We start from the raw sequence: 12031 nt of genomic DNA, 5'->3' as shown, positions 1-12031 counted from the left end.
TAAACCGCCAGCCAACATGTGTACCTGGTAGGGGAAAACAACAACAGCAGCAATGCATGCAGGTATGGGTGCACAGGACATGACGGTGCAACGCAAGCCACACCACCACGCCACAGAATGGTCTAAATAATTCCAGACACAATCTTTTAAAAGTGAGCTCTCTCTCTCTCTCTCTCTCTCTGTCTCTCTCTCTCTCTCACTCAGACATGCCCATCGCAGAAGCGAGCTTGTGATGGGATTACACCATTCAACAGCTTGGTCTACACCACACAGTTGATTGAAGTGCACACACACATGCACACACACATGCACACACACACACGCACGCACATCAGTCTATCCTCGGGTTTACAAGTAGTCAGCGGCCGGCAACCAATCTCACAAAATGCACTACTCGGGAAAGTCTCCATTGATCAATCAGTTTCATAGCATGCCTGCTTCTCTAGCTCTCCCTCACAGTCTCTGCTCCACACAACACAGCGTTTCCTACCTGTGGGTTGTAGTAGCCTTCTGGGTTCATGCGACTACGCACGGCCTCATACACCATGAAGTTAGTACTCTGGAACGGGATGTTCATCGTCAGCTGCGTGGAGTAGCTGCGGTAGAACGCGCGGAAGCCTTCTTTCTGGAGAATGCGCCTGGCGCAGTCTCCCGCATTGCTGTATGGACTGCTGTGCATCTGCAGACGTTGCTTGACGACTGCACACACACACACACACACACACACACACACACACACACACACACACACACACACACACACACACACACACACACACCACACACACACACACACACACACACACACACACCACACACACACACACACACACACACACACACACACACACACACACACACACACACCGCAACGAGCAGACAATACAATCAAGTCATGATGGTAGATTGTCATTAAAAGTCACCAGCTAACAGTTAGCACACCAGCCGTGCATCAACAAATACGTCCACTCCACACATCATACACCACAAGTTCACAACGGTGGGGAACTTGTGTTTTGTCGTAATGCCGAGTTTCATGGCAATTCAGCCAATCATCAGACACTATAGTTGATGCTTGGAGTACCTAGGAATATACTGGGGAGGTATGCATAGCAGACTCAATGGAGGACGTTAGGGGAGGTATGCTAGAAACTGCAAATGTGACATGCACAGCAGGAAAAGTGTGGCTGAGCATACAAGAATGTGGTATCATAGAATAGGTGGGCGACACTCAGTGCGACGCATGTGTGATTTAACACCATACAGCACAATACACAGATTTTAACTACTTTACCGTCCACAGGGTTCATGAACGCATCGTGAAGCAACGTAGCAACCGCGCCCGACGCTCCTGTGAATAAGCAGGACAGGCAACATCAGGAACAGTCACAAGTCAGAATTCAAATTAGATGCCCCCTGACTCCAATATGTAGTCAAGTCCACAGAAAAAACTGACCAGGCACTCGTTGCGAAATGGAGTGATTTCAGTTCATGAGAAACGAGAATGAGCTTTCTGAGATTCGATCAGACAGAGACACAGACTTCTCCTCCACTGTATTCAATAGGTGATGCTCATTTTCACATGCAAGTGCTCAGCCAAGGACTTCAGTCCATCCATGCAGTCTTCTGATGCACAGCAGAGGCTACTAGTACCTGCTCACCCAAACCCCAGTTTCAGCATAGTTACATTACAACACTTTAAGGTTGTGTTTGGTTGGTCACGTTCCACAGTTTGATCAGGTGATTTTCACACATTCTCATTCCAGAATGGTTGTCATTCACATTCTGAAATTGCCCAACCAAACACAACCTAAAACTGCACATGAGGACGTCGTCAACATACCATGTACTAGCGACTTGTATGCAGTCTGGTCCTCAAACATTCCTTTTAACTTCTCGTAGGAAGCGAAATAGAGTGCATGCGCCGGCCCTGCGCCGCACATTACTACACCGATGCCGCGGAATGGCGCACGGATACCTTCCTTGGCTACCATGTGCTGGAACATACGTATGATGCCATGGTGCTGCGGTGTGACGACCATACTCTGCATGCGAGTCTGAACAGAGAGCATTGGAGGAACAGGAGCAAATACAATCATGTGCTGAAGCAAACTACGTACACATGTACACGCAGGCAAGCGCTCGCACACAGACACACATACACAATCATACTCTCTCTCTCTCTCTCTCTCTCTCTCTCTCTCTCTCTCTCTCTCTCTCTCTCTCTCTCTCTCTCTCTCTCTCTCTCTCTCTCTCTCTCTCTCTCTCTCTCTCTCTCTCTCTCTCAAGAACACATCTGGAATGAACGTTTGCTAATTTTCTCGTTAGGTGAGAGAAGCAAACAAACAATTGATCCCAGCTAAGGTGGAGCAGGGATATGACTTAGTGCGCTCTCCGTTTCTGGTGTGAAATCAACAAAAGCATGTTCCTAACGAATTCGTGAAAATAAGACTTCTTATACAGTATTCTCTCAGGCAAGTTCATACAGTCGTACAATGTGGCCGATGCCTATACCATGGGTACAGTGGTACGCGTTCACCTGCACAGTCGCTGGCATGCATGCAGTCTGTATCAGCACCGCACTGAACAGTCTGCAGTCGAGCACTGTACTGAGTGTATGCAAGCAGGCCCTGCAGCAGGGCATAGACTAGTCATTACATGTCCAGTGCACTGCCAGTAGTCTAGTGGTTAGTGGTGCTAGTGCACGCAGCCGACCCATGATCATGATGATGTGCCATACAGCTGCATTGGCCGGATTGTTTCGGCGGCGACTGTACTTGCCGCGTAGATCTTACCTTTATGCAGTCCAATGGATACATGACAGTGTGCTCGGCAACACCTGCAAACGCACCGGCAGTCATGTGTATGACAACACTGTTAGTCGGTAGTGACTCGTAGTCATCACATATCACCTGCAGCAGCAGCAAAGTACAGCACCGGCACACAGAGAGTACACGCAGAGAGTAGACACACACACACACACACACACACGCACGCACACACGCACGCACACACGCACGCACACACACACGCACACGCACACACACACACACACAGAGTACACACAGACAGGCAGACCGACACACAGACACACACCGAACACAGACACACACCAAACACACACACAGACACAGGCACACACAGGCACACACACACACACACACACACACGCACACAGAGTATTTGAACGTAGTTTCGAAAGTAAGGGGTAACATTTTCACCATGACCTGCAATCAGACCTGGTTTCGCATTATACCTAGGTGCGCGCCATACTCCGGCAAATACAGTACATTCATGCGTGTTGTGTTTGTTGACGCCTGCAAGATTGCTGGTTGTATTGCATAAGCTAGCACATGACATTTCGAAATTTCATGTTTTTTCTTTCCCCAGGACATACTTCTACTTCTACTAGTACTAAGTATTAGTTCTAGTTCAAGCGACATGTCATGTAATGGAAGAACTAGTACATCGATTGCACAGTCATTACAGCATAGGCTGCTCACTTCTTCTGCCTGTCAATACATGTGACACTCACAAGGGTAACAAAAAAAACTCGATAGAGTACACAATTAATATTGTGTCGAGAAGTGAAACAACGCAATCGAATACACAGTTCGCCCGCAGGGAATCACGCCACGGAAGGAAGACATTCATATAAAATTGAATATTGATGTTGGCGTGATGCAAGATTCCAGGAACAAACAAGTGCATCAGAGGCCGGCTCGCTCAGACACCTGATGAGAATTTTTCAAGTCACCACAAATTTTACTCACCGGTTGGGTTTGCGCTTGAGTAAGCCGGGGTGCGGTGCCGGCTGATCCAACCATTGGGCCCCAGTTGGCTGCCTCGGACACAGCAGCACCCCGAAGATCGCTCGACATTGTGACAAAGTGTGGCAGCAAGGCCAAGGGACGTCTCTGTTTTTGACTGAAAATTGAAAATTAATGCCACACTGGATATTGAAGCTTCAGCAGTTTGATGGCCGGCCAGTTGTAGCTTTGAATGATGTACAGTGTTGTAGTTTGTACGATACTCACACAAACTGCAAAATCAAACTCAAAGATCCCGATCGATCTTGATCAGCCCACGTAGCGTCACGTAACGACGTTACGTCCGTCCGCTTCCTAGATCCTTGCAGTGTTTGAACTTGAAGTCAGCTGATGATGGGCTCGTGTTGAGTCGTGGTACTGGCAGGTGGTGTTCAAAATGCTGCTGTGTGCGCTTCTCGCCAGTGTCTTCTTCGGAAAGCCTTCGGAAATAGTTTTACGATAGGTGGAACGTCGGGTGCATATGATCAAGAACTCACAACTCGACGACGGAGAACAATGCAAGGCCACTGCACTACACGGCCACCGAATTTTATTCAAACAAAGGAATGGGAAACCCTTCTTGGCTCGACTCTGATCCCCTACACGAGGAAGACAAGGTCAGTCATGCACGTGCCTGGACTCTGGAGTGACACCGGTGCAGTGACGGACTCTACGATAATCCACTGATTCAGAATCCCGTCGACGTCCAGTTGATCAAGTAAAAGAGCAGGCGCTAGGCGGACCAGGGAGCTTCAGCGAGTAGTACAATAAAATAGACTAGTCATGTAACCAAGATTCATTCCCTCGCGCAGAGCGTCGTTGCTCAATCTGACGTGAAGCAAGTCAGGAAAATCAGATGGAGGTCGAACTGACCGTCGCGTCATGTCGCTCGGTGCAACTGCCAAGGCCAAAATGTGTGCTGACTCACGACACGTGGGTGCTTCAAGTAGTTGCTACATCTGGGCCCATCAATCATGCAATGGCCCAGTGCATCATTATCATGCATGCAGTGCAGTACCAGGTCTACCGTCACTTCGTCTGTAATCCGTGAGTTGTGCAGTGTCCAGTGCAAACTGTCATGTCCGGGGATTTCAACAAAGGAAAGATAAGTAAGTTCTTCTTCACACGCTGATTTCTAAGCCTTTGCCAGCCAGCGGGGGATGGTGGATCTTCAGGCCCGTCAGTATGTACGATCTACTTGGTAGTCTTTACGGTCGGTGGCTGTCACGGCTGATGGTGCAAGACTGAAAGCGTTGATAGAGCCGTGTAGAGGCCATGCAATAACAGTGTCAAAAACAAACTGAGAAGATCAACATGTAGATCTACGCACAAGAGTAATCTCCCTGGGATCTTATTGTTTTACTCTTGCCAGTCTTGGTACAAGAGGAAGTGTAGCTCTTGCTGTGGGTGTGACGGTGTGGGTGGTGGAAATCGAAGCCTCAAGTTTGAAAGTAAAATCCAGCCAGGGCCTGACAGCTATGGCATACCTCTCCAAACTGAACACAACAGGAGTGTGACTCTTTCTCTCGTGTTTGATATGAAGCAGAGGAAACCAACTATGGGATGGCCCGGATGCACCGACACCAGGAACGAGTCGAGTGGTTTGGTAAGTACAGCGAGTTGTTTGGACACTGTCCGAAGTGCAGCGGCGTGCCTCAGCGGTGTCAGCTCACTGCCTGGTACTGCCACTGGTCAATGCATTTAGTGACTAGCACTATCGCACTGCAGTCTACACTGGTGCCACTCAGATCTCTTATCTGTATGGTGACTGGTGTGCTGGTGCAAGCAAGGGTTTTCACAGCTCTGGTACTGGTAGGTCTGCATGATCTACATGGTGTGAAGATGGGACGGACGTTTGATCCTGGTCGTGACTGCAGAAATCAAGTGGTTTCGTCCGGAACGCGGAAGTATGTCCTTTGTATGACTTAGGACCGGAACGGACCATTAATGCAACAGGTAAGCGTTCCTGAACAATCGTAGATTCCGCTAGGACCCGCAGGGTCCGACGTGGAATCGGGGTTACACGAGGAGTGAAGGCGAAGAATGTGACAGTGTGTTTGGCCTCAAATCGCTCTAGTTTTCCATAAATTTCCAGCGGTTTAAAGATAAAAATGCAAATGCACGCCTTGATTGCACCTAGCACCTCTTGCTTTCTTTGGCCTTTTCTGAGCGACCAAAATGATAGTGCAATCAAGAGTAGTGACAGTGAGGGGTGGGCGACACCAGCACAATGGGCGGGAACACACTGTCACATTCTTCGCCTTCACTCCTCGTGTAACCCCGATTCCACGTCGGACCCTGCGGGTCCTAGCGGAATCTACGATTACACTTCGGAGCTTCGGCTTCGAATGTGACAGTGTGACTTTTAAAGTGATCCACCACCTCAACCAAGGCAAGGGCGTAGCCAAGCATTATGCGCGAAGGAGAAGTGCGCATGTGGAGTGAAGGAACAGGCATCACGCAGAGTGCCTGATATACAGTAAAAATGTCTCTATGTATCGAGGATACACCATATGTACAGGTGCCCTTCAACTCGGAGACATGAAGGGAGAAAAGGGTGACAGTCTATTATTAAAAACGACTAGCACCGGACACAGATAATAATACTGCGACACCATGGCGAGGCTGTGTCAAAATATGGAATGTCACAGTACTCCTCGAGCCAGGAATGTGGACAAAGAAGTTTGTCCCTTGCAAACCAGGAAGGTCTTAGATCTGGAACCCTAGACATTCGTCTTGCTGACGAAGGCAAGGGCGAACACAACACGTACCTTCGGGAGTTGATGGCAGTGGAATACGGACAGACTGTGAAGCTCCGAGGTGAACGGGGAGCCTGAGTCAAAACCATCTACATGAGAACGTGCCGCGTCAGACGTTTCCGAGGCAATTGGGATTGGGTCCCCAAGCCTGCAGAACCTCCCGAACATTGATGACACTCCATGTGCTGGCAGGCCAGCAGTAATAGACATCGGGCATCAAATGGGTGGTCGCTACATCAGCCTGACCAATACTCCAAGAGGCCCTGAACACGTAGCTGGAGTGTCGACGAGAGAGGAGAAAGATGCATTGGTAATTGGTCCATACTGCCTCCCTACATCGCACTGGGTGGCTAAGGAGTTGGTCCGACTGCGATGAACTCCAGACCGGACCCACCAAAAGCACTTGCTATATGTGGTGAATAGCACTAACCATCAGGATGAGGGAGAATGGAGGGTGCAGAAGTGCATTCTCCCACTGGTCTGGTCTGCCGGAAGGACCAAGGAAGCCTGGCCCTCGGCCTCAGGATCTGAGCGCTAACTCACATACTGATCCAGTTAGCGGGTATGGCTGTCCACAAATAGGGCAAGTGGGCTGTACCAATGATGTAACTTTGTAAGGACCTACCTGTCCAACAGGTAGTTGCCGCTGTCTGCAGACCGTGACGGTCGTTTGGGTCGTGGACGATGTCCCGAACATTGACGGCGACTAGGTGGAGCCAACGGGGTCGCGCCAATAGTAATAGTTATGTACTCTTGGTAGCGCTAACAGACAGATAGTTATCCAATGTTTCTTTCCTTGGATACGTAAGCAACAGCCATCACATGATCAATCTCGACATGCAAAGGTACTCCCGTTATGCCATGCACTGGGGCTTGCAGACCAAGGCACTCCGCCCACAAGCAGTAGATGAATGGAGTTTAACTCCGGCAGAGTCATGACTGTGGTTATGGGTGGCTGCTGTGCATGGGTCCTGAACTGACGGGCTCTCGTAGCGCAGCGATGGCACCTGTGAGGTGACTGGCTGGCCATCCCCGACTGAAAAGTGACAGACCCAGTAATGGAGACTTGTCAATTGAATCACCAGACCATATATCGAGGTTGCACAGCCCAGGCTGTGGAGCTCTATCCTGCAAGCACTATATTCTGTAATGAATTGATCGACTGTGAAGCTGGGCTAGCGGGAACGCCTTCCTCAATTCCGGACGCTTCACGTTCAGGCGCCTCAAGTGGCTTGGTGATGGCAGAGATGGTGAGCCTCATACATTCCACGGACTGCACCAGCTACAAGCCGGACTTGTGCAGGTTCACTTGGAGCTCGAGATGCTCCAGGAGGCGGATCGTTGCTTGCACTATGGTGTGCCGCAACCAGACCGCACACAATAATGAGGCAGGTGGCAATGTACATCACTACCTTCACCGCCCATGTCCGGAAAATGCAGACGATCGATGCAGACACTTGGTGTATGTGCGGAGTGAATAACACATGCCGAACGGTAGACATGTGTACCGCCAGCCACTTCCGGATGGATGCCGGTCGAGTGACACATGTCCTGCATGGCCAAATAGCACATTGGCTCCATGAGGCTGGCAACATCGCCAGTGGCCGTACCGGGTCTCCAGCTTGCAGGGACCTGTGGTGATATAATCGTCATATTCAAGTGCGCAGCGATGGTAGAGATGACGCAGGATGCGGAGCCAATGGCTGCTTGGATGGTCATTTGAACTGGACATAGTTTATATCCGTAGATCTCAGGTATATGTATGGCTTACTCAGCTATTGCACAACATGGTCATGGACCTTGGGAGTGCACAGGACGTCTACGGCAAGACTAGGGTGAATGTACATGTAGGTCATCAAGTTCTTCCTCCACGGTGAGAACACAAAGACATCACATATTCACTGATTTCCTTCTGCGCTAGGAAAGCAGTTTTCTATACAATATACATAACTGTATATTTGTTTACAAAGAGGCGTCTTTTCGAGGGTAGAGGGCTCAACACGACGCGGAGCACTGTGATGATTTCATTGCGTAAGGAACTCAGAGTTGCAACAAACTCTAAGACCTCCTTGTGCCTGTTGTGCATATACCTGTTCTGTATATATTTTATACTTGAAGTACATTTATGCAAATGTACTCGTATGCGCACCAAGTAAGGCACACCGTGAAAGGCCACCGACAGCCGAGCAGGCTGGTAGTGTGGACCATTGGCTGCACCAGTACGGGATTGGCACGACATGCATCCAGCTGCTTCAGCTCGTCTGCCAAGCCCTTGTTGGTAACGAAAGCCTGGTACATGGTGGGTCGGGCACAAGGCACACGTGCATGCAGTACCGGCGTATCCGCCATATCAGTACTAAACAGTACGAGACTGATCTGGTTGCTAGCTATGGGTGCTAGCTATAATATAAGTAGATTCCTTCTGGGTGCGTAGATATTCCAGGATACGTACGATGAAATGCTATCCACAGTAGTAAATTACAGATATGGTTACTTGGACCTGCCGTTGTACGGAAAGGGCCGCAATGATATGCACATATCAGATGGGCAATGAATTGATCCCAGTTATGGATGCGGCAGTAATCGTGCAAGGCCTTGGCTGGCCAGACCAAGAAGGGGGGTGGTCCCTCGCGGTGCCCGAGGTGGGCACTAACTTGAGTAGTGGAAGGCAGTATACCATGGTATACCACAAGTCATAGCGTACACAAAGGCAAGTGTACATGACATTGCACTCTTGGCACTACGCTCAGCAGATAGCTGGAGCGCGCGTGTCCGTATGTGCTCCAGCCACCTAAGGTCAGACTGAGGTATGGCAACAGTAAAAGTGTTATATGCTTCACCACTTCGAGGTTGCTATCACAAAAGGTGCTTGAGCAATAGGAGTGGCAGTACATTGTTGGCACTGCACAAATGGCAACCATTTGATGTTTATTTTTCATTGCTCACAGAGGTGCATCATCCACCTCTGACATCGTGATCATGCTTCCAGAACCATGTATCTACATACAGGTAAACCTGCCTTAACCGGACGCCCGTGGTGCAGCGGAAACTGGTCTGATATGACATTATTCCGCTTGACACAGGGATGCACGTTCGATCCACAGCCCTTTGGTGCAGGAACATTTCCCGGTCAATACGGGATTCTGCTTGGTATAGGAGCAAGCAAACACAGGTAGAACTGTACTTGCGAAACAACAATATGAGCATGGCAGAACGGCATTAAGTTATGGGCGTGACTCTGGGCATGAAACAAAGCACTCGCCGGTGCTTGCAAAGCCACGAGACCATCGTTCATCACCAATGAACTAATGGTTAGAGTGTGGCAAGGCCCCCGACAGGGCCTGCCCACTGGCGTGACGGAAGCCACCATATCTACAATGACCGCACAGTCCACCGACATGGGTGAATGCGAGTTAGGCACAGACATTGGAATGGCACTCCTGCTTTTCATGAAATTGCCCTGACCACACCAGGAAGGCACGACTCAGGGCAAGAAACAAAGCACTCGCTGGTGCGTGCAAATCTACGAGTCCATCGTCCATGGATAATGGATGGATGGATAGTGTGGTTAGAGTGCGGCAAGGCACGCGACAGGGCCTGCCCACTGTAGAGACCATCGTCCATCGACAGTGGACGGATGGTTAGAGTGTAGCAAGGCACGCGGCAGGGCCTGCCCACTGGTTCGACCATCGTCCATCCGCAGTGGATGGATGGTTAGAGTGGCTAGAGTGTGGCAAGGCACGCGACAGGGCCTGCTCACTGTAGACTATCGTCCATGGACGGTTGACGTATGGTTAGAGTGCGGCAAGGCACACGACAGGGCCTGCCCAGTGGTGTGACCATCGTCCATCGACAGTGGATGGATGGCTAGAGTGTGGCAAGGCACGCGACAGGGCCTGCCCACTGGTGAGACCGTCGTCCATCGACAGTGGACGGATGGTCTGAGTGTGGCAAGACACGCGACAGGGCCTGCCCACTGCCGTGACAGAAGCCGCCGCATATCCGCGTCGTCCATCGATGGGGTTGGATACCAGTTACTTGTAGGTACCGAGATTGGCAAGGCACTCGTCAAGGCCTGCCCAATGACGTGACGGAAGCCGTCTGTTGATGTTGCTACGCGCTAAGCGCAGAGCCTTGGCAAGGCACTCGAAAGAGCCTGCCGAACTCGTGAAGGCCGCCCTGACCCAACAGGGAAATCGTGACTCGGGGCATGAAACAAGGCACTCGTCGGTGCTTGCAAACCCACGGGACCATCGCAGCGTCGCCATCAGCATTGGCCGCCGAAAAGGCCGAAATTTCCATATCGGCACAAACTAGTTACTTCAGCACTTACCTACACGGACAGCACGTCGATCCGGTAGGAACTCTTACTAGTCCTAGGCCTGGACTGCGAGCTTCAGCTTCGGAGTCATTATTACACAATAGACACTGCCATAGCGGCAGTAGAAGACTTACTGAGTCTCAAGGATACTAGACAAAGGAAAAAGGTAACCTATCAGCAAAGAAGCGAAAGAAAAGGCCAAAGAAAGCAAGAGGTGCTAGGTGCAATCAAGGCGTGCATTTGCATTTTTATCTTTAAACCGCTGGAAATTTATGGAAAACTAGAGCGATTTGAGGCCAAACACACTGTCACATTCGAAGCCGAAGCTCCGAAGTGTAATCCTGAACAATCTCGGCTTGCAGTAAATACTACAATAGAATCATGCTTTTTATTGGTACTCCCCTATAGTAGGCCCTATGCCGTAATAGCCTATGGCACGTCACATGCACCTACATGTACAAGTAATAATGAAGCAGTCAGTCTGAGACTACAGTATGTCCCCCCCCCCCCTCCACCTCCCACATTTTCCTTGCTAGGCTGATGTCAAAGCAGACACTGACATGGTCATACCGTGACCATGGTGACGGTATGGACTATAAGTATAACTGATACAATCATGTAGTTGTTGGTGTACAACACGATTCATTTGCATTGCATATCGTTACATCAGGTTGAAAGAGTTTAATGACTCCCAGCAGTGATGCAGATGTTCCCTATGATATTTAGATAAGGTCTGCTTTGCTTGATATGATGAGAAAGCATGCATGCATAACAGTAAGAACAGGTGGCTGTGTGAGGGCCTCAGTACGGCTTCGCATGCTTCAGGTTCAGAATGTTTCACACCGTGAGATGAGGACTCAGTTCTACATTGTTGCACACGACAAAAGTAGATAGCGTTCAGATCTGATGAGTATCACGCAAATTTTGTAGCAAGCAGTCAGATAGACTGATAAGCGACATGTTTGGAACGGGAAATGCTCACTACATACTGGGGAGGGTATTTCACGACTCCCTTGTACATATCATGTGATTTCTGTTTGTGGGAACGTAGAGCAGAATATCATTCTTGTGGCACATACTAGTAAAACCCAAGAACCTGTACTTTTTCAGGTATCCAAATCTTCACATTTCCTTGCCATAAT

At 49.6% G+C, this 12031-nt stretch overlaps 1 protein-coding gene across 1 annotated transcript in view; it reads right to left on the bottom strand.

Annotated features, from left to right (window-relative positions):
- The window catches only part of LOC135809959 (mitoferrin-like), a 6256-nt gene extending 1286 nt beyond the window's left edge, over positions 1-4970 (bottom strand). The window contains exons 1-6 of the mRNA XM_065323408.1: positions 3774-4970; positions 2796-2912; positions 1844-2057; positions 1295-1351; positions 491-699; positions 1-24 (exon numbers count right to left, since the gene is read on the bottom strand). The exon at positions 1-24 is cut by the window's left edge and continues 1286 nt beyond it. Coding sequence (XP_065179480.1) covers positions 1-24; positions 491-699; positions 1295-1351; positions 1844-2057; positions 2796-2912; positions 3774-3881 — 729 coding nt within the window. The 5' untranslated portion in view covers positions 3882-4970. The remainder of the gene's footprint in view (positions 25-490; positions 700-1294; positions 1352-1843; positions 2058-2795; positions 2913-3773) is intronic.
- Positions 4971-12031: the final 7061 nt, after the last annotated feature.

The sequence above is a fragment of the Sycon ciliatum genome, chromosome 2 (genome assembly GCF_964019385.1).
Source record: "Sycon ciliatum chromosome 2, ocSycCili1.1, whole genome shotgun sequence".
Lineage (NCBI taxonomy): Eukaryota > Metazoa > Porifera > Calcarea > Leucosolenida > Sycettidae > Sycon > Sycon ciliatum.
This window is presented reverse-complemented; position numbering and strand designations above follow the sequence as displayed.